At 50.2% G+C, this 21,942-nt stretch overlaps 1 protein-coding gene and 1 long non-coding RNA gene across 2 annotated transcripts; both read left to right on the forward strand.

Moving 5' to 3' along the window:
• The first annotated feature begins 1,915 nt into the window (after nucleotides 1-1,915).
• On the forward strand, nucleotides 1,916-8,001 carry LOC123056661 (Bowman-Birk type trypsin inhibitor-like). Its single transcript, XM_044479981.1, has 4 exons — nucleotides 1,916-2,059; nucleotides 5,811-5,840; nucleotides 5,939-6,152; nucleotides 7,845-8,001. Exons 1-4 carry the CDS (start codon nucleotides 1,960-1,962, stop codon nucleotides 7,999-8,001), a joined length of 501 nt encoding a protein of 166 aa, XP_044335916.1. The 5' UTR covers nucleotides 1,916-1,959.
• Nucleotides 8,002-14,679: 6,678 nt separating this feature from the next.
• Nucleotides 14,680-16,976, forward strand: LOC123059972 (uncharacterized). Its single transcript, XR_006427678.1, has 2 exons — nucleotides 14,680-16,149; nucleotides 16,463-16,976. It is a non-coding gene; the product is annotated as an uncharacterized lncRNA (long non-coding RNA).
• The last annotated feature ends 4,966 nt before the right edge of the window (nucleotides 16,977-21,942 follow it).

A 21,942-nucleotide genomic window follows, 5' to 3' on the forward strand; every position in this document is an offset into this window, starting at 1 on the left:
GCCCCCACGAGCCACCAATGGAACCACCTCGAGCCATTGGTCACCCTAGCCAAGGAAAGCTCAAAGACGAAGCCCACGCAGGGAATGTGACGTTGAGCGCCACCATCGCCTGATCCGGGAGACTGGGATCCAAAGTTTCCTCCGGAGCAGACAGGAAGGAAGACGAACACCGCACCATGACGCCTTCAACAAGGAGACGACGCCCACAGGCACCGCCGTCGTTGGCTACGACCGAAATCGGGGCCCGGCATTATGCCGGTAGTGTGCGCGCCCCAAAAACCTGTAGCCTGCTAGTCCTCCTAGAGCCAAATCCACAGAGCAGAGGAAGCACTCGCTGCCAGCCCACGAACAAAGACTGCCGCGCCATGCGAAGCCTCCAGATCGGGGGAAAAGCGGGGACGAGCGAGAACCGCACCTGCTTTCACGCCTGGACCACCGCACACCTTGTGCGTGGAACCCGGCGCGCTCACCCACACCCTATTTCGAAGTTCCAGCTCACGGGAGAGCAAAGATTATCAGATCCGCCGCCGAGCCAGCGCACACCCAGGCCCGCGCACGGTAGTCCACAGCTGAGGAAGATGACTCTGCCGCAGGAAGACGCCGCCCTCACAGCCAAGGGACCCCCGCTCGCCACACGCGCCGATGGAGGGATCGCAGGCAGGGCCACCGCGCCGGATCTGGGAGGCGACGCGCCAACGCACGCCCCACAGACACGGAGCAGGGGGGCGCAGCACCAGCCCGCCGCGAGCACCGCCGCCCTCCCCACCGCGCTCGGAGCACGAACGGCGCGCGCGGAGGAGCGACACACCGCCGCCGCCACACGAGCCCCCTGCTCGAAGACGAGCCGCTCCGGCGTGCTAGAGCCCCGCGCCGCCGGATCTGCGCGGGGCTTCGCCTGGCGGAGGCTGTTGGGCAGCGGCGGGGGGGGGGGGGCGCCGGGGGAGGCCGCTGCGCTTCGCGAGTTGCACCGCCGCCCGAGTCGCCCTGGGGTGGATGACGCGGGGGGCGAGGAATCGGGGACGAGACTTTAAATCTAGTGTTTGGTTAGAGGGATTAAGAATTCACAAGTGAATAGGCATGAGTCTTAAGACTTCAACTCCCACTGTTTTATTAATAGGAGAGGGGATTGTGGGAGTTAGAAGGAAATTGTTTTAGTAAGTCAGTCTTAACCCTTCATCCTAATTTTCCTTGTCTAGTCTCATGTCAATTCCCACGAACCAAACAAGGACGTAGAGTTTCTCCTCATATTATCACACAAAATTTCTATCATGCATCAAACAGAGGATTAGGAATAAAACGACTCATCTCATGTCTAATCTCAATACAACTCCTTACTCTAAACTCTCTTTCTCTTTTCCAAATATTGCCAAACACGATGTCAGTGTCCGGCCATAAAAGGTGATGCATGGGCTTTGATATCAAGTTGTAGAGATTATTTTTTTTCTTAAGTGAATTGTTACCACAGATACACATATGTATTCGAGAGAGAAGAGATGCAAGCGACCCGAGAAGTCAGGCACGCAGGCCTTGGGTGTGGCTAGTATAATCTAGGAGCACAAGTATACAAGACCGAATCATGTAACAACACAAGGTAACGTGCTAACAACAAACCTTGAGCAGGGCCGGCTTTTCGAACGATCGATTAGCCACAAAGTAATAAAAGGCGCGTGGACACATGCAGTGCATTTGATTCGTACGTGTACCCATGCCGCAGTTGAAATAATGGAGGGCGTGCTTCTCGTGCCTGCATGGCTGCATGCATGCGTGATGCGTGGCTGTACTGTCTACACTATCTACCTACCACGGTCCAGCACCCATATGTGGCACTACGTGTCCAGATCTGAAAGTAAAGTAGTGGTGACCCGCCACGCGTTGGTTTTTCCATGGGTGTCACGCGGCTACATATACGGGCTGGAAGCTAGGCAGCTTCAAACGCACAGGCAAGCTTAGTAACCAGCCATGAAGACGATGAAGAGATGCGTTGTTCCTAGCATCCTGCTGATGCTTTCACTCGTCGCCGCCGGCCGTCCCTCCACGAGCACCGCCGCCGACGATGTGGGTGTGGAAATTGTAGAATGATTGTTGTATATTGATCTAACCCTCATATGGGCTATATATAGGAGTACAACGTGGGGAAGAGGATTGGAGTACAAGGCAAGTTATGGTTGGTTTAAACCAAATATATCTCTATCTTTCCTAATCCCTAACTAACACGTGTGTACTTCTAACATTCCCCCTCAGTCGTAGCGTGAGTGAAGTGAACGATTGCGACTGAATTTGAAGTCTTGCTCTTTTGTCGTCTTCTCCGCTGCGCCATTATCAACTGCGTCTCTGATGGGTCGACAGTTAGGGTGGTGACTGCGTCCCCTTCTGTTGCCTTCCTGCTTTCTCCTCTATTCCCTCCCGCAGTCACAGCGGGAGTGTCGTGGACGCAAGTGACGAGGCGGACGCTGTTGACTGGAGTTGTTGTCGATGAGTTGCTGTAGATGTAGCCATTAATGTCGAGGTAGCCGATCATGGTGATGTAGCCGTGGTCGATGGTGTGGTCGTCGTGGATGATGAAGCCGCACAAAGCCGAGGCACAAAAAAAATGCACTATGATGAAGCTGTAGACGTGAACAATGCACCTTGCGGATGTCAGAGGGTGCCGTCAGCGATGAGTCCACCGGTTTTGCCAAGACCGAAGGAAACCCATCGAGCACACATAGGTTTTGCCAGAACCATGTGGCCGTGTAGGGTCGTCATTGTAGTGACGCCGTGTCGATGCAGTCATGCCGTCGTGAATGACGCGGTCGATGTCGTCGTGACGCGGTCATTGCCGTTGTCGAGGTCGCGTCTTGCAGAAGTCTGTCAGAGGACGCTAGGTTTTCATCTTGTGAACAAGGCAAGCGGTGCTGTGTTGACAAAGATGTTGGTGAAGACCACGTTGTGAAGACCTTGGCGATGAAGTGTCGGCGATGGCGTCGCAGCAGCGTGTCGACGATAAACTGTCGCTTGAAGGCGTTCCTCCGCGGCGACGAAGTGTCGATGCCGTGTCTTGCCGGAGAAGTCAAGAAGGATTGCATCTCTCTCCACACCGGCCTGGCATGTGGATGATGCAAGTCATGATCGCTTCTCGTAGATGCACTCGACGAAGAATTTTTTGTTGGGCGCGATGTACCCGTAGATGTACAGCTAGCTTGGTGTCGCGGCATGAGGTTTGGTGCAGATCGCTTGACGAAAGATAGCTTGGTGCAGCGGTTTGTGGACGTGGCTCGAAGATTGCGTGGGCGACAGTGCAGTCGGTGCAGGTCAGCCGGCTCGATGCAGAAGTAGCGGGTCAATGTCGATGTAGACGAGTTCGGCCGGTGCGTCGGAGTCACGTACGCGTACAAGACGGCTGCTGTCACTGGTGGAAAAAAGGCCTTTGGTCGCGGTTCGCAACTGCCATTAGTCGCGGTTGCGCAACCGCGACCAAATAAGCGCGACTAAAGCCCCCCACCTTTAGTCGCGGCTGCTTAAGAACCGCGACTAACGGCCCGTCCACGTGGGCGCCAGGCGGCCGTCGAGGCGGAGGACCTTTAGTCGCGGTTCTTCTGGCCAACCGCGACTAAAGGCCGCCACAGGTTTAGGGTCTTCTGGCCGCCACAGGCCGTTTTTGTTAATTATCAAATTTTACCGTTTTTTTTTGTTAATTAACTAGTTAAAAAATTCTCTCCCTCTCTCTCTCTCTCTCTCTCTCTGCTCTCTCTCTCTCTCTCTCTCTCTCTCTGCTCTCTGCTCTCTCTCTCTCTCTCTGCTCTCTCTCTCTCTCTCTCTCGATCATCGCTCTGTAGAGCAGTTGAGGGCGGCGAGGCCGGCGGCCCGAGGATGGATTGGGGGGCGGCGTTGAGGGCGGCGAGGCCGGCCGCCGGCGTTGAGGGCAGCGAGGCGGCGCGGTGGGCGAGGGAGGCCGGCGGGCGGCGTACTAGGGCGAAAGGGGGCGACGGGCGCCGTACGTGGGCGAGAGGGGGCGGCGGGCGACGGCGGGCGGCGTCGAGGGCGCGGCCGACGGCGGGCGGCGTCGAGGGCGAGGTCGACGGCGGGCGGCGTCGAGGGCGAGGGCGGCAGGCCTTCGGCGCGGCAGAGAACGAGCAGAGAAATGGAGGCGACGGGTCGGGCGGTTGTATTTATAGCCCCACCCCTTTAGTGGCGGTTGGGGAGGCGACCCGCGACTAAAGGGCCTTTAGTCGCGGTTGGGGAGGCGACCCGCAACTAAAGGGAAACCTTTAGTCGCGGTTGGGGAGGCGACCCGCGACTAAAGGGTAACCTTTAGTCGCGGTTGGGGAGGCGACCCGCGACTAAAGGACTTTTTTGGCGGGTTTTTCGTTCCCGCGTGCAACCACCTTTAGTCACGGTTGGGCAGGCCAACCGCGACTAAAGGTATTTTCCAAATACTTTTTCTTTTTGAAAATCTTAAAAATACAAATAATATATCAAAAAATTCAGAAAAAAATAACTAATTCAATTCAATATGTTAAAAACACAAATATTATATCAAAAAATTCAGAAAAAAAAAACTAATTCAATTCAAAATTCTAAAAATACAAATAATATATCAAAAAATTAAGAAAAATAAAACTAATTCAATTCAAAATGTTAAAAATACAAATAATATATCAAAAAATTCAGAAAAATAAAACTAATTCAATTCAAAATTAACCATCATGCATTTGTTAAACTAACTAGCTACAAACAATATAAATTAAACAATGCCAGTGTCAAACCGTGACTAAAGGTGCCCGAAGGCCTTTAGTCGCGGAGGGGCTTTAGTTGCGGTTGGCCTGGCAAACCGTGACTAAAGGTGCCCGAAGGCCTTTAGTCGCGGTTGTCCTGGCCAACCGCGACTAAAGACCCTCACGTGCGCCAGCTGGCCACCGAGCGCCCTGGGCCCAGGCCTTTGGTCGCGGTTCACCTCCAGAACCGCGACTAAAGGTCCCATTAGTCGCGGTTCCTACAGCTTCGCGACTTATGGGGCTGGACGGAAGCCTGTTTTTCCACCAGTGTGTGTGCCGTAGTCGCGTAGACGGAAAACTGAATGGAAGTGCACCATCAATCGTGGAGTCCGTGTGTAGTCCGTGACGAGGCTGGTGAACCTGCATGAAGACTTGAACATGGACGATCGTTAATTGTATTTGCACTTGGTTCGTCTTTGCTCACGTACTGTCAACACGCATGGACGGCATGTTCCTCTTGTTTTGGGTGGATCGGGAAGCGGCCGCCCTCCCGGTGCCGGTGCATGGTCCCTCCTGATGCCCGGAGACAGCCCGTGAAGTACATTGGGCGCCGTCGGCGTGGAGATCGCCTGCATGAGCAACGCGCTGATCGGATTCTATGTGTGGCGGCTAGGCAGTTTAGCGATGTAGAGCCTGAGCCTGCCGCGCCGCATGAGTGTGCCGCTTCCTGGTTTATCGGTGACGGCTTGATCAGATTGACGAAGAAGTCCATACAGATGCAGCCGCCGGGAGATCCGCGTATGCGATCCGAATGGATGCCTACGCTGGACGTATTGCATCTAGGGATCGCCGGATTCTTTTGGTGGCTAATGGAAAAACTAATCTAATGAGAATTTCTAAACCTGAAATTGATCTACTGATAAAGAACTTGAAAATCGGATCTAAACTACGAGACCGATCTAACCTTTGATTGATCGGGTGCCGCGCCCCCGAGGAGAAGAGATTAATCTCCCCGGGGAGCGGCGCGCTGCGGAAGTGGTGAGAAGTCCTAGGATCGGCGTCGTGAGATTAATCTCTCCTAATCCCTAACTAACACGTGTGTACTTCTAACAGTGGGCACCATTCTCCTGCCGAGCGAAGGCATAGGTGACCACGACATCGGTTTCTTTTTTCCTAGTTCAGTTCACGTAGCCTGTGAATGAGGAAACTGATCACAACTTGGCTCGTTAACTGAGAACCTGCAGGCCAAGCAGGAATGATGGCGACCAGGCCATGGAAATGTTGCGACTTTGCTCTGTGCACCAGGTCGTTCCCGCCGATGTGCCGCTGCATGGACAAGGTCGAGCAGTGTGCTGCGACCTGTGAGAAATGCGAGCCGGCCACGTCGGACTCATCCCAGCGCGTCTGCAACGACTGGTACCATGGCTTCCCGGGACCCATGTGCACCCAGCCTCACTGGTGGAAAAACAGGCTTCCGTCCAGCCCCATAAGTCGCGAAGCTGTAGGAACCGCGACTAATGGGACCTTTAGTCGCGGTTCTGGAGGTGAACCGCGACCAAAGGCCTGGGCCCAGGTCGCTCGGTGGCCAGCTGGCGCACGTGAGGGTCTTTAGTCGCGGTTGGCCAGGACAACCGCGACTAAAGGCCTTCGGGCACCTTTAGTCACGGTTTGCCAGGCCAACCGCAACTAAAGCCCCTCCGCGACTAAAGGCCTTCGGGCACCTTTAGTCACGGTTTCACACTGGCATTGTTTAATTTATATTGTTTGTAGCTAGTTAGTTTAACAAATGCATGATGGTTAATTTTGAATTGAATTAGTTTTATTTTTCTGATTTTTTTGATATATTATTTGTATTTTTAACATTTTGAATTGAATTAGTTTTATTTTTCTTAATTTTTTGATATATTATTTGTATTTTTAGAATTTTGAATTGAATTAGTTTTTTTCTGAATTTTTGATATAATATTTGTGTTTTTAACATATTGAATTGAATTAGTTATTTTTTTCTGAATTTTTTGATATATTATTTGTATTTTTAAGATTTTCAAAAAGAAAAAGTATTTGGAAAATACCTTTAGTCGCGGTTGGCTTGCCCAACCGCGACTAAAGGTGGTTGCACGCGGGAACGAAAAACCCGCCAAAAAAGTCCTTTAGTCGCGGGTCGCCTCCCAACCGCGACTAAAGGTTACCCTTTAGTCGCGGGTCGCCTCCCCAACCGCGACTAAAGGTTTCCCTTTAGTTGCGGGTCGCCTCCCCAACCGCGACTAAAGGCCCTTTAGTCGCGGGTCGCCTCCCCAACCGCGACTAAAGGGGTGGGGCTATAAATACAACCGCCCGACCCGTCGCCTCCATTTCTCTGCTCGTTCTCTGCCGCGCCGAAGGCCTGCCGCCCTCGCCCTCGACGCCGCCCGCCGTCGACCTCGCCCTCGACGCCGCCCGCCGTCGGCCGCGCCCTCGACGCCGCCCGCCGTCGCCCGCCGCCCCCTCTCGCCCACGTACGGCGCCCGTCGCCCCCTTTCGCCCTAGTACGCCGCCCGCCGGCCTCCCTCGCCCACCGCGCCGCCTCGCTGCCCTCAACGTCGGCGGCCGGCCTCGCCGCCCTCAACGCCGCCCCCCAATCCATCCTCGGGCCGCCGGCCTCGCCGCCCTCAACTGCTCTACAGAGCGATGATCGAGAGAACGAGAGAGAGAGAGCAGAGAGAGAGAGAGAGCAGAGAGAGAGAGAGAGAGAGAGAGAGCAGAGAGAGAGAGAGAGAGAGAGAGGGAGAGAATTTTTTAACTAGTTAATTAACAAAAAAACGGTAAAATTTGATAATTAACAAAAACGGCCTGTGGCGGCCAGAAGACCCTAAACCTGTGGCGGCCTTTAGTCGCGGTTGGCCAGAAGAACCGCGACTAAAGGTCCTCCGCCCCGACGGTCGCCTGGCGCCCACGTGGACGGGCCGTTAGTCGCGGTTCTTAAGCAGCCGCGACTAAAGGTGGGGGGCTTTAGTCGCGCTTATTTGGTCGCGGTTGCGCAACCGCGACTAATGGCAGTTGCGAACCGCGACCAAAGGCCTTTTTTCCACCAGTGCCTGTTGCAACAGCGAAGAAGAAGGCGGAAGAAGAAGAGAGGCCATGGAAATGTTGCGACTTTGCTCTGTGCACCAGGTCGTTCCCGCCGATGTGCCGTTGCATGGACAAGGTCGAGCAGTGTGCTGCAACCTGCAAGAAATGCGAGCCGGCCACGTCGGACTCATCCCGCCGCGTCTGCAACGACTGGTACCACGGTTTCCCGGGGGCCAAGTGCACCGCCGGCGGTAACTAGCATGCGCGTTGATCACCTGTGCAACGCCGTCCAGCCTGAGCTTTAGTAGCTGCAGCAGCCTGCAGTGTGTGTAAGCAATAAAATAAAATGGAAAGTCAGGCAATCACGAATAAAAATGTAATGGAGTTCGTGACCATGCTTTCACGAAATGGAATGCACCGCATGGGCAGGTTTGTGTGCTCTTTGCCAAAGAGAAGCCCACCACGGATGGATGTGATGGGCTGTTTTCCTTTTTTCCTTTGCTTGTTTGTCTGTGTGGAACGGCCCGGGTGTGCAGGCCTCTTACATTTTGTTTTCAGGCTTTTCTTTAGGTCCCATCACAATGTGTGTTTTTGGGTTATTGTAGTCCAGTTCTTTGTCTTTTTTGTTCTTTTTATTCCTCTTGTTTATATGATTTCCAAGGCAACAAACAAAGCCATTTTACAACAATGCAAGAAGTTGTTAAGGATGTGAAGAGGGCATTCGAAGTGCTTCAAACTCGTTGGGAAATTGTTCATAGAGCTGCAATGATGCGGGAAGCAAAGACTTTGTGGCAGTTGATGATATGTTGTGTCATTCCACGCAATATGATTGTCGAGGACGAGAGTGATGGTTTTCCCAAACCAATGATTTTGACAAACCTAAAGAACAAGTCCACTTCCCGGAACAAGAAGGTGCACATCAGCTTATCAATTTTCTATAGATGCATCATAATATAATCTTCAAGACTATCAGATGCACGCGCATCTACTTAGTGATTTTGTGAAGCATATGAGGACCCACAATGAAAACTAAAGAGCTAATGTTTGAATTGTGGGCTTCAAATAAATTTTATGTTCGAACTATGTATTTTCGCTACCGACAAATGTATATTTACGTGTGATATTCACGGGTACGATGGATGTGCATGGATTTGAGGGTTTGCATTTGGTGAGTGCGGCTGCCTGGCAGCCAATATAAGGGGTCTGTGACCGTCCGTGGACACGTTTGCGGACGTTTAGAGGGCCGGATTTTTCAAGTCCAGCTCTAGATGCACTTAGTTAGGTTTTTTTACAAGTTTAAAACCTCCAAACTCTGCATATCATTTCAAAGCATACAATCACTTGTTAAAAGTTGATGCAAGGCAACAAAAGGCATCAACAAGCAGTAAAAAACTTTTACATCTGCGGCAGACGAACTTAGCTAGTGACTGTTCGAGCTTGCTAGATCTGGATCGACAAGCAATAATATAGTGCCTGTACCAGCTGCCTGCACACAGCTGCCACATCGATTAGTTTACGCCTCCTGGTGTCGAGGCCGACGCGTACATCACACTGCGTGCTTGGTAGTACTACCTACTGTTTGTTAATTGCACTCATGGGGCGCGAGGGTGGCTCAAAACTACCATCAATTGCCCTCTGCATATCCCTACATGCATGCATGCATCTTAGCACGTGGATGCGTTCAACAATGATCCTGCGAAAGGAGACAGACCGAATCTAATGCATGTCACGTACGGCTGCAGCGAGCTTAATCGAGGAAATCTCAATATCCAATGCAATGAGATCCGGTGTGTCTGCAACATGTTAGCCAGATGAAGTGAAGACGTGGCAACCTATATATATGTACTCCCTACGCCAATTTATCCGTATATGTAGCAAGACTTTTACATTTCTTTCAGCTGTCAAAAATAACTACTCTAATTTTAGATATACTTAACCAGTTTATCTCCAGTTTTGTGCTATAATTTTTTGTTTTTCTTAACACAATATAAACGTGATCTGAAGAAAAAAACACAATATAAACGTAGATGGTCAAATTTTGTAGTCAACATGAACGTTTCTACCTGCAAAAAACACACACACGAACGTTTCTACCCACAGAGCGAACTTCATCGAGAAGTCTGAAATATATATTTTTAAATGCGAGCGCCGGTGTAAAGTCTAGGAGAAGAATCTGACGAGCCGGTTTCATCAGCCAGGCTCAGTACACGATACTAAACTGGTTAGACAATGCAGATTATTATAATGTTTTTATGAATAAAGACACCCAAAGGATAACTTAGATCTGACTACTATCCAGAAAAACAAAGGCTAGCACAATGAACATATAATTGGACGTAGAACGACCGGTAAGAAAGCAAAATTATATTAAAGCATATTAATTTTCCTTTTCTTCAATTAAATATCGTTCGTTAGAGATTGAGAATTGCGCTGAACCAACGACAACAAGAAAAATGATATGTGCAAACGCCGTCGTACTCGTACAACCAGGCTTTTAAGACCGCAATAGCTACTTGCCTCTTGAGACGAGATCTAACAATCATTGAATAAGCATCGACTGAAGCATCATCTCACATGAAACAGGTTGCAATCCCTTCGCACCAATTTAGAGAGTTGGAGAAACTGGTTTCTGGACTAAGCCACAAAACAACACAAATGAAGATGTCGAAGTATCTCTTCTTGAGAGACACATGAACTGCTAAGATTGGAACTCCCAGAATCTGACCGGAACCAACATATCCGGGGACATAAACTCCCACCGGCCCTTCGTCGGTGTCAGATGGGACATAGAAAGAGGCCTTATTCCAACACGTTGCCGTCGTCACCACCTCATCGATATCGATGTTGGTAACTGAAACGAGACGGACGGACTCCAGAAGGGAGGAGGACAAGGACCGAGGCGACAACGGGAGCTAGGGTTAGGAGGCAGCGTCCGTGCAGAACTGCAGATTAACATAATTTACTTTGGTGTGAATTGTGAAACACAACTTCAAAGATAACAAAGGTATGAATCTTGATGTGCCTAAATCCCTCAAAAAAAATTACACAGCTGAGACATTGTTAAATCAATATATTGCAATTAATTTGCGTAGCAACATGTGAGGTATTATCTAGTAGTGACGTACCTTACCATGTGACATATGTGGTAAGGAATCCAAACAATTTTAAAAAAAGTAATAGTGACATAGCTTAAAGTTGATGTATAATGCCGGCGATGCACCCTGATTTTGCCTCAGCTATTAATTTAATCAAAAAGCAGCCAGACCACCGTTTCTGAAAATTTCTGGCCAACGGAGGCTACACTCTGTAGTGGAACCACATTTCTTCACCTGCATAGTGTTTCCTTTCATTTCTCTCCACCTCTCTCCTTGCATAAATCAGCATAGCTTCCGAAAGTACCTTTCTACACCTGAACTCATATGCTTCTGCTATGAACAGTAAAATAAATAAGATAGAAAAACATTTTCAAAAAATTCTGAATTTTTTGTGGCATACTTTAAGAAATGTTTGTTGTGCATGCAAAATTTCATCACGGAATCACATTGGTGGAGGTCGTCGCAAAAAAAAAAACAAAATCAAAATTCCAAAATGCGTTGAAAGTAACATTTTCAGAGTATCGATTTTGTTTTCTTACCATGCCTTCCACCAATGTCATTTCATGACGAAATTTTGCATGCACAACAAACATTTTCTGACAGTGCATTAGAGCTCAGGCGTAGAAACTCCACGTCCCATAGCTTCACCCTTCTTCCTTTCAACGGAGGTTGGTTCTTCTGCAGGCTACCCTATCTCGTGTGAGGCTATAGCTTTTGGTCCAAACCTAACTCCGAGCCTACGTGGACCTCGGGGGCAGCAGGCTGTGGCTACCTATTGGCCGTGCCCTTACGTGCCTAGTGCACGTCGGACGAGCCGGACATCTCTGACAGTGCATTAGATTCAGTATAGGTGCGGTCATTGATCATGCACAGCTCATTGGCAGGTACCCATGTGGCCATCGTGCCCACATCAGCAATTGGCTCCTCGTGGAGCACGACTGCTAGACGTTAATGGTAGCATGCCATGCTTAGCTGATCCACTGGTGTCACGAGGCTACATATACGGGGCCGAATGCACAGGCAAAGTCAGTGAGTGAGTGACCACCGATGGAGATGAGGAGATGCAGTATTCCTAGCATCCTGCTGATGCTTTCACTGGGGGCAGCCCTCCTCATCGCCGGCCACCCCTCCGTCGCCGACGAGGCGAGCGCCATTCTCCTGCCAAGCCAAGACAAAGGTACGGTGATCCATGCCACGCGCGTGGACTCCTTTCTCTTCTCTCTAGTTCAGTTTAAACTTATCGCTGCTTGGCTTGTTGAGGGCTTGCAGACCAAGTGGTCATGGCGACACCCAGGCCGTGGAAGTGCTGCGACGTGACCGTCTGCACCAGGTCGATCCCGCCGACGTGCAGCTGCCAGGACGTGGTCGACAACTGTGCTCCAACCTGCGAGGACTGCAATGGTTATGTGCACCCACCCCGCCGCGTTTGCCTAGACCGTTACACCGGCGACCCCGGGCCCAGGTGCACGGACGCCGGCGCCGGCGGTAACTGAACTCTACGTACTACTCTACGCGCACCGGTTGGACCTACCGGTATGCGAACGTACGCCGTCGACGTGTGTTACTACATGAATGGATAATTATGTTGTGTGTGGTCCTGCATGCCTAGCTGCTTGCTGTGCATGCTGCCTGTGTGTGTAATAAGAACGGGTGGCCTTTCATCAAAAAAATAAAACAGGTGGCGTCGGCCTACGTACGATGGATGGGTGGTCCTAGTAATTTACATCATTTTCTTTTCCTGGATACGACAGTCAACAAAAGCCGATATACAAAAATATAGATGAATACATGCATATATTATGGGCCCCAAAAGAAAACAACATCCAGAAACTTATACTAACAAGAAAAAACCTGCGGACTGGTACGTTAATTTCTGTCACTTCACTCTCCTCTCTCTCGCTCGTTCAAAAAAAAAACTTTTGTCTCTCTTAAGGGGGTGCAAAGTAGTAAATTTGAGGCATGGCCGGTCAGTGCTTGCGGACGCGTTCGGATCTACGCGGTCATCAAAAGAATGGGCACTGTAAAGTTGTCAGAAATACTAAGAGCAAGGTTAATAGTTTAGTCAACCAACTGACTATATGAAGTTACCATGTCAACTATATCGAACCTAATAGCGCACTGGTAGTTAGATCTATTCCCATGCTAAGTTATTAATGGGTGGCCCATTTTTTCTCACACAAGTGATGTTGCCGCTCATGCTGGAGTCGACCATATATCTAGATCCCGCTTCTCTTCTTTCTTTTCTTTTCTTCAACTAGGGAAAATAGTATGATGTTGCATTTTTTAATGGGGCATTTACATTTATGCCACTAATCTGGGGCCACTCTCAGATTTACCCCTAAAAAATCATATACTCAAATTTGCCCCTGCGCTTATAGAAATACCCTTCCATACATTTTCCGTCCAGTCAAAGGCCTTTGACCGCCTTTGACTGGACGGAAAATGTAGCAGAAGAGCATTTCTATAAGCTCAGTTAACAGAAGAGGGGCAAATTTGTGCACATGATTTTTTAAAAGTAAATCTGAGTAGGTGGTTCGAGTTAGGGGCTAAAATGCAAATAGCCCTTTTTTATAACCCGACTATGCATGTGACCCTATTATACTTTCTCTAATACCACTAATTCGTAGACAAGGAAACTGGCGGAGGGTAGTAGAGGCGGAACTGGGTCGCGACTCCCCCCCCCCCCTTCCGAAATCGCAAAAAACAAATTACTAGGCATAGTCACCAGTTTAGTCCAGCCCATTAACTGATAAAGCCCACCTATAGGTACGATCATGGACTGTCTTCCGCATACAACCTTCAACCCCAACTCCCCATGCCTCCACTCCTCCGCTCGGTCTCCAATTCTCCATGGCCATGGTGATCCGCCGTCTGCCGACTAGATTTGAGCGACCGATACCGCCGACCCAGAACTTCTATGTTCTTTGGACCTCTCCTTAATCCCCTTCTCAGTTGGAGCCTCATGCCTTCGACGCCCTCAAGCCGAACACCCACGCCCTACACACTTGACCTGTTCCTCCACTGTTCGTCGTCGCTTTGATTGGAACCGCACGCCTACACTATCACGCCACCGACACCCATGCGCTACGCCGTTCATTACTAGTTAGTGCAGTAATGCCTTAGACTTGGTAAATATAGACTTGCGAACTTTTCAGTAGTATTGTGCAATTGAACATCCATCAGTCTCTGATGCATATTGTGAACGAGACAGATCTATATATGAGTTTTTTTCACACTAGACAGAAATATTATTATGACATGGTCATCTAATTGTCACATATATCTGTTTGATGTCTTTAAGTAGCTTGTTTCATGAGTGAGGCGTTCTGGAGGCCGAGCTGCATGCAGGCCATAATCATGTTAAGCATTGTCGTGTTGGGATCTGCGCGTCCCGACTTAGGGCATGTATAATGGTTGATAAGATAGTCTTATCTTAAGTCTTGCATGTGATTTAGAGATGACAAAAAAACATGTCCACAATGGGTCATCTCTTAGCCTTATCTTCAATAACCAGTTATTCCAAAAAAAGTGGTGAGACATATTGTGCTAAGAGATCATCTCTTGTCTTCTTTTAAATAAAAGAAGACAATCCTTTTCTTATGATTTCTCTCTCCTCCACCTCATCATTTATCCTACATGACGTCTAAGATAGAACCATTGTACATGCCCTTATTAATTCTATATGCTGACTATTTAGGAGAAAATACATAGGTGCCGCTGTCCAGCGTTCACTATTTGTACGTGGGCCTCCGTTGTGGCAGATGATGGTTGCATTGACAAGATGTTCCTCGTGTGCGGCTTTAAATTTGGGGAAACGTTAAACACCGGCTGACCGGCCGAAGCCAGCGCGGGTCTCCTCGCGTAGTGGGCTCAAAGTAGGTGGCCTACGCACCGCTTTGGTTGCCTTTATCTCATCCACGGGACGCCCTCCTCCACTCATTTTTCCAACCCAAACACAATCTATCTTCCTCTTTCTCTGTGCTTCCTCCAAATAACACAAATCCATGGCAAAATAAATCATGCACAGCTTGCAGCTCCGGCGAGACTAGCATCTGCTGGTCGCGGACACGCGCAGCTCGCGCTTTGCCCCAGTAGCACGCCGCGTGCAGCTCTGGCGAGGGCAGCATCTACTCGCCGTGGCCTTCCCCAGCAGATGGCTTGCTGCAGACGAAGATCTGCGCGCCCCGCTCCGCTCGCAGGAGAGGGCAACCACCAACAGAAGATGATGCAACCTCGGCTCGGCAGAGCTACAAGCATAGGCTCGCGGAGCTGCAACCAGCCACACAAATGCTGAAACCGGCGACGGCCGTGCTGCGACGGCTTCGGCGGCGATCCAGCTTTGCTGGAACAAGCTACTTTTTTTTGCTGGAACCATCATCAATTTTTGCTACCACCCACCCGCCCAAATTTTTGCTACTAGGTGATTTTTGCTGCAACCGATGAACCATTTTGCTACAACCGTTTCGATTTTTTGTTACTATCGGTGTTTGTGGATTTTTGCTACATCCATCTTCTGTTTTTCCTATCTTTTTTGTTACAACCATATTTTGATTTTGCTGGAACTGAAGACAATTTTTGCTACATCCACCCACGGCGGTGTTGCTCAACGGCGGCAATGGTTGTTATTTTGCTACAACTGTCTTGAATTTTTGCTACTACCGGAGATGCCATTTGCTACCACCGGAGTTTTTGCTATGGTAAATGTTTACAGCCGGACGGCCGGCTAAGTTTTGGGCCGGTCGCGCGTGACGCGCGTCCCATGTGGACCCACATCCAAACTGCCACGCACTTCTCTTGCTTCCGTTCTTATCCTTTCGCTTTTATCTCTTCCTCCATCGTTCTTTTCTTTTTCTCTCTCCCATCGTTCCCCATCTCTCTCAAGCCATCGATGGAGCACCTCTCTTTTCGATCCGCCGGCTTGGTTCTCCGGCGTGCTCCCTTCCCACTATAACCCTCTTATCCAATGCGAGCTCCTCCATTCTCTTCCCTCCCTCCCTCCTACTTCATCAGCCCTCATTTTTCTATTGCGTGCTGCAAGGGCCGGAAGCGCAGATGCTGCGCCCAGGCGACCATCCCTGCAAACGGCGAGCCAGGGGACACCGATGATGCAACCGGTTTCGCGGGCTGCTACAACCGGCATCGTGTGGTGCTACTACCAGCACCGCGGGGAGCTGGAACTGGTTACACCAAAGCTGCGACGACACGTCGCTGTTTGCTGGAACCGGCACTCCGAGGAGCTGCAACCAGCTTACATATAGCTGCAACCAGCAATCTGCGGTGCTACAACCAACAGAGGGCGGCGGGCAAGAGAGGTATTTTTGCTGGAACCATCAGTTGATTTTGCTACAACCATCTAATTTTTTTGCTGGAACCGACGATGGGACCAGCACCACGTGGGAGCTGCATAGGTTGTTTTTGCTGGAACCTTAGTTATTTTTTGCTGGAATCAGGGTAATTTTTTGCTTCAAGCCATTTACTGGGTTTTGCTGGAACCTTAGTTGCTCAAGTCGTTTTGCTGGAAACTGTATTTTTTTGCTGGAACCAGTTTTTGATTTTGCTGCAACCGACCACCGGAGTCGTTTTTTATGCTGAGATGTGTTTTCCTGCTGCTATCCGGTGGTGCAGGTCCACAACGACGGCGAGCCAGGGGCAGCGGTGTCGTGCTATATTGGGTGGTGTGAGTTGCTGGAACCGGCGTATGGCAGAGCTGCATCCGGCAAGGGCGGTTGAAACGACAGCGAGATGAGGAAGGCGTGTGATGGCGAATTCGGGCTGCGGAGAGAGCGGCAAGCAGTGGTGATCCAGCGGGCAGCGGTGATCCGGCAAGCGGCGAAGATTCGACAGGTCATGGGGCCCGTCCATGGCGCTCGCGCCTCTGTAGGTGCTCCCGTGATTTTCAAGGGAAAATAAAAGGAAACATTGATCGGGACGAAAGGGTCATGTATCTGACGGTTAAAAGGGGTGTCTCGGACGTCCCGGATGCGACCGGCCCAAATTTGGGCCGGCGCACCGGCGCCTATGAGTGCCCTTTTGCTATTACCAGTCTTCCTGTAAGCATTAGGAGTTTTTGCTACCACCCTTTGTTTTTGTTGGAACCATTCTAAAAATTTGTTACCAACGTCTTTTGATTTTTCTGGAACCGGCATTTTTCGCTTCGGTGTCGGCGGTGAAGGCAGGTGGTGTTTTGGTTTGCCGGCGGCAATGAGGCTGCAAGCGCCGGCGACGAGCAGGGGCAGCGGTGGTCCAAGCGAGAGCAGCGCAGCCCAGCATGCGGGATCCCGTGAGCGGCGGCGGCGCTTGCTTTTTTCTCCTCTTTTTTCCCGTGGGGGAGGATGACGATAGAAGATGCGGGGCTGATCTGACGGTTACGCGCGTCCAAATCGAGCGGCTCTGGTTTGACCAGCCAAAACGTTCCGCCGGTGCGTCGGCGCAGAGTACTGCCCTTAAATTTGCCCCATCTAACGGGAGTCTCGGGATGGACAGAGAAGCCGGTAGGGCAGTAAAATCTCAAAAAAAAAAAGGGCCGGTAGGGCAGTAAATGAGTTGGAACGCCCCATGCTGGAGAGTATTTGGTTCGCATAGTAAGCTTGGTCGGCGCATCACCTCTTACCTCCCTCCCGCACACCATAGGAGTAGCGCTTTCGCCATGGATGGGATGCAGTTCTTCGAGGAGTGCGATACAGGGTAATGTTCTGCCTGATCTGAAGTGTTGCGTGCTTCTTACTCTTACGGGGTGTACTTGGGTTAGATTTCATCGTCTTGGCTTGGTATTAATTTTTCCCTTTTTCATCACTTAGGATCAGATCTAACCGGCTGTCGCTTTCCGTACTATTTGGGCTCGTTTGGACGCCGGACTTTTGTTAATGGAGGGAGTTGCTGGCGAGCAATCGGTTGATGATCAGACAAACAGATCTCCTGGTGTCTGACATGCTGGTTTCATTTTTACTGAATCAGGCGACGGCGGGACGCTCTGCAGGACCAAGGAGACAAGCATACGGAGGAAACAATCATCAGAGAGGATTAATAACTCGGACAATGGTGGTAGCAAAGGAGGATGGAGATGAGGACAGCGTGGTCGTGTCCAGTCATAGGGGTCTTGCTGGACGCGAAGGTAATAGCATTACCACAAAATCGGATGTGGTGTCTGCCGGATTAGTCAAATTTGTTCAACGTGTTCATTAGGCACAAGTTCTTTTGATGTGGCCTCAAATTTTGTGGGAAGATGGATGCGTATCTGTCGCACGGCACCTTTGAACATGATGGGTTAGACGATGGCAACTGTGCATGAGCTGGTAGGGCCGAGTGGTTAACATGGGATGGTACTGTGCATAAATGGAGAATACAGTGTCATGCAAAAGTGTATCAGGTGAAATACGTGCATGTAATACCAGACTGCACCTGATTCCTATGCAGACGGACGTGCCAGATAACGGCCTGCACGGAGCTCGGCCTCAAAACAGCATTTCCGCATTTTTGTTTCATACTGTACATACCGTAGGTTTTTATATGGAATTGTCACCTTCTTAAGCTTTGGTCACGCTCCGCCACTGATCAAGGACACGCCGTCGGTGATGGGCTCCGGTTTTGGCATATCAGTGGTAGACCCAACTTTGGCATTGAAGGCAAAAAACTCACCGCATTCCTAATCTCTCTCTCTCTCTCTCTCTCTCTCTCTCTCTCTCTCTCTCTCTCTCTCTCTCTCTCTCTCTCTCTCTCTCTCTCTCTCTCTCTCTCTCTCTCTCTACAGCCCACGAAGGTCTGTTGTGACATCGTGTGTTTACAAAATATGGACATCATCAATATTAAAGAAGATAAAATCCAGAATAAATAAATGTGTGCATGATTTGCTTCTTACTTGGATCTTCTTAGATCAATTCAACTAAAATTTTGACAAGCAAATAAGGGCTCCTTTGATTCAAAGGAATTCTATAGGATTTCTGGAGGATTGAAATCCTTAAGAAATTTTTCCTATGTTGGTCCTTTGATTCATAGGATTGGATCCCATAGGAATTTTTCCTATGGAATCTTTTGTACTACATTTCATAGGAAATCTAATATCCACTCCAACCTTTTTTTACAATTCCTTTGCTTTTCCTGTGCCATCAAACACTCCATGCTAATCCTGTAGGATTCATGTGTGCATGCCACTCCAACCCTATACTTACGATTTGAAAATCCTGCGAATCAAAGAGGGCCTAAAATGTGATAAAATGCAACGAAGATCATCTAATTACGAAAAAGGATTTCCCCCCGCTTTGTATTACAAAGCAACCAACTTCGATACAGCCAACGATAGGTGCTGGGGCGGAAGCAGCACAGTCACGCCCAAAAGAAATGAAAGAGAAAACAAAAAAGAAACAAATGCGAACAACGACGGATCAACGAAAACGATGAAGACCCACAACCGCTGCGCCCACCGGAGAGTTCCACCACACTCCGAGCACTCCGGACCGCCGCATACCAAGCAACACCTTCAAGAAGGACCGCGACGCCGACGACGCTGCTGCCCGGACAAGTCCTAGGGTTTCCCCCGGTATGTAGAGGATTGCGGGGGAAGGGGCAAACCCGACGTCCTTCAGGAAGGCACGACGGCGCCCACAGATGTCACCACGTCGGTGCCGGACAAGCCGACACGGATTTCTCCGGACCACCAACCACCCATGCCTCCCGACGATCCATCATGCGCCACCAAACACGCCGCCCACCAACATGCGCCACCACGGCCGTGCAGTCCCCATCGCCGTCTCACCGTGGCAAACGAAGCAAGACCGGCGGGAGCAGAGAAGGCAACCGGGAACGAGGGGCGGCAGCAATAGCAGCCACGCCGGAGGGGACAACCTCCACCGCCCGAGGCGGGAACCGACCGGACGTAGCAACAGGGGCAAACCGGGCAACCGTGACCAAATCGACCGGGGGAAAGGGAAGGTGGAGAAGTGGCACATGGCCACGACCGGCGCTGTGCCGGCTCCAGCTCCCCCGCGAAACCATGTTTCGCCCCCGCGCCGAAGGCCCAGATAGGCCCGGCCGAGCCCGAGACGGGCTCGTGAAGCCTGCGTCGCCGCGCTGCAGTACACGCGCCGCCGTCGCCGCTACCCCCCGCACAAGTCGCCCCGCCGTCCGCCGGAGACGCCGTAGAGGAGTTCTGGCCAGGCCCGCCCAAACCCAGATGGGGACCAAAAGGGCCCAGATCTGGGCCGGAAGGGCCTCGCCACCAGCCGCTGCAGCGCCCCGCCGCCAAGCAGCAGCGCCGCCGCCACCTCGCCACCCGGCACCGCGCCACCCAAGGAGCCACGCCGCCGAGGTACACCGCCGCCAGCCGCCAGCTACCCGAGCCGTGGCGCTGCGCGGGGGGAAAGGACGCGCGGCCGCCGCCGCCGGCACCACCCGAGCAAGGCCCGGTGGCCCAGGTCGGCGGCGGCGGGAGGGGGGAACGGGGTGGGAGGTGCTGGGGAGGGCGGGGAGGGAGCCCCCGGTCGCCTCGCTCGGGGAGGCGACGCGGGGGTACGGTGGGGGGCGGGGGAGGGGGGAGGGGGGAGGGGGAAGGGAGGTAGACGCGGTCGGGGAGGACTAGCGGCGGCGGGCGCCGGCCGCGGCCGCGGCTACCCGCGACGGGGGAGCCGGCGGCGGTGTGGGCGGAACCCTAGGGAGGGGGAGGGTATCCCTGGGCTGGTTTCGTGTCTGGTTTTGGTTGAGTCCCAAGTGGGATTGTTCGCAAAAATATTTGCAGTTAAATTAATTTGGAAAAAAACCCTAAATGTTTCCAAAACATGAAATTGTTAAAACCATTTATCTGTATAGTATTATACAATTATCTATCATCCCACTTCAAAATAAAAATTTACAAGTATTTTTGTATTTTTAAACCATCTAACAAATGCTAGAAACTAGCTATGATATTAATATCACATGTTTTTTTGTGGGAACACATGAATATTGTCTAGTCTAAAACTAATCATGGTTTGATCAGGATGTATTTTTGTATTCCAAACCTTCCCAAGTGAAACCCTCACTTTGCAATGCTCGGAAATTTTAATACTAAATTACAAAAACAGAGACGGCTCAAATCAGGTTTAGCAAAAATGCTTGACTAAAAACCTTCTTAAAAATCCCGGGAAACATGATTCAAGAAACCTAGTTCTGTTTGTGTTTTGCCATGTATTTGCTCTCAAAAATGGGTTTCTCTTTTCAACCGGAAAAGGCATATGAAAATCGATGATCGTATGGCTGATTGGCTCATAAATCTTGAGCCGCCGACAAAGGGACGCCTGATGGAACTCCATACCCGGAAATAGGAAATTGTGAGAAAGTGAACCATCTCACTTGACACTCATCCAATGCTTTGTTAACTCAATCTTGCCTTTTAAAACTTTTCCAAAACCAGATTTGTTTTTTTAGCTAGAGGCCCTCGAATGTCCAAACACAACAAAACTTCTAATAGGTCATTGCACACCTGAGCATCATTGATTCCAAAAAAGAATATCAGAATTGTTTTTGAATTTTTTTAGTAATTATTTTCATTTACTGTTGATCAGATGGAGATGAGCCTGAGCTCAGACGCCAATTACCGCTATATGTGAGCTAATCTATGACATGCAAGTGTATAGATAGATCTCTGAGATGGCTGTGGTCCATACCCTGGAGTAAACAGGCCTGTGTGGCACTGTTTCCCAACTTGACCCTCGAGGAGGACCCGCTTTTCAAACTTTTTAGAATTAGCAAATCTGGATTTGGGTGTGTCTAGCTCTCATTTAGAGGAGAAAATTACTCTGTCTCATCTAAGTTCTAGTACATCGTTGGGTGTTATGCCGAGATTCGTAGGAGTTAATCAAGTAGTGTAGGAGTTAGACGAGACTTTGTTAATTCTCATCCAGCAAATCCGGATCTTGTATTAGCCACGAGGGAAGAAGCGTGGTGTGCACGCAATGCATTTTATTCATCAGTCAATTCCAGACGTACCGTCACTTATCCTGTTCCATTGTCAGCGTACCCATGCTACAATCAATGGAAAACGCGCATATACGGTTTTAGTCAACACTTTATCATTAATCGATAGTCCTTATCCACACATATGTGATAGCGAGCTGCCATGTGTGCGTATTCAAATT

The sequence above is a fragment of the Triticum aestivum genome, chromosome 3A, assembly GCF_018294505.1.
Source record: "Triticum aestivum cultivar Chinese Spring chromosome 3A, IWGSC CS RefSeq v2.1, whole genome shotgun sequence".
In the NCBI taxonomy this organism is placed as follows: Eukaryota; Viridiplantae; Streptophyta; class Magnoliopsida; order Poales; family Poaceae; genus Triticum; species Triticum aestivum.

Coding starts and splice junctions, on each gene's coding strand:
- LOC123056661 (XM_044479981.1), top strand. CDS start 1,960: ATGAAGACGATGAAGAGATGCGTTGTTCCTAGCATCCTGCTGATGCTT. Junction 2,060..5,810: donor CACCGCCGCCGACGATGTGG/GTGTGGAAATTG, acceptor TTCTAACAGTGG/GCACCATTCTCCTGCCGAGC. Junction 5,841..5,938: donor CCTGCCGAGCGAAGGCATAG/GTGACCACGACA, acceptor GAGAACCTGCAG/GCCAAGCAGGAATGATGGCG.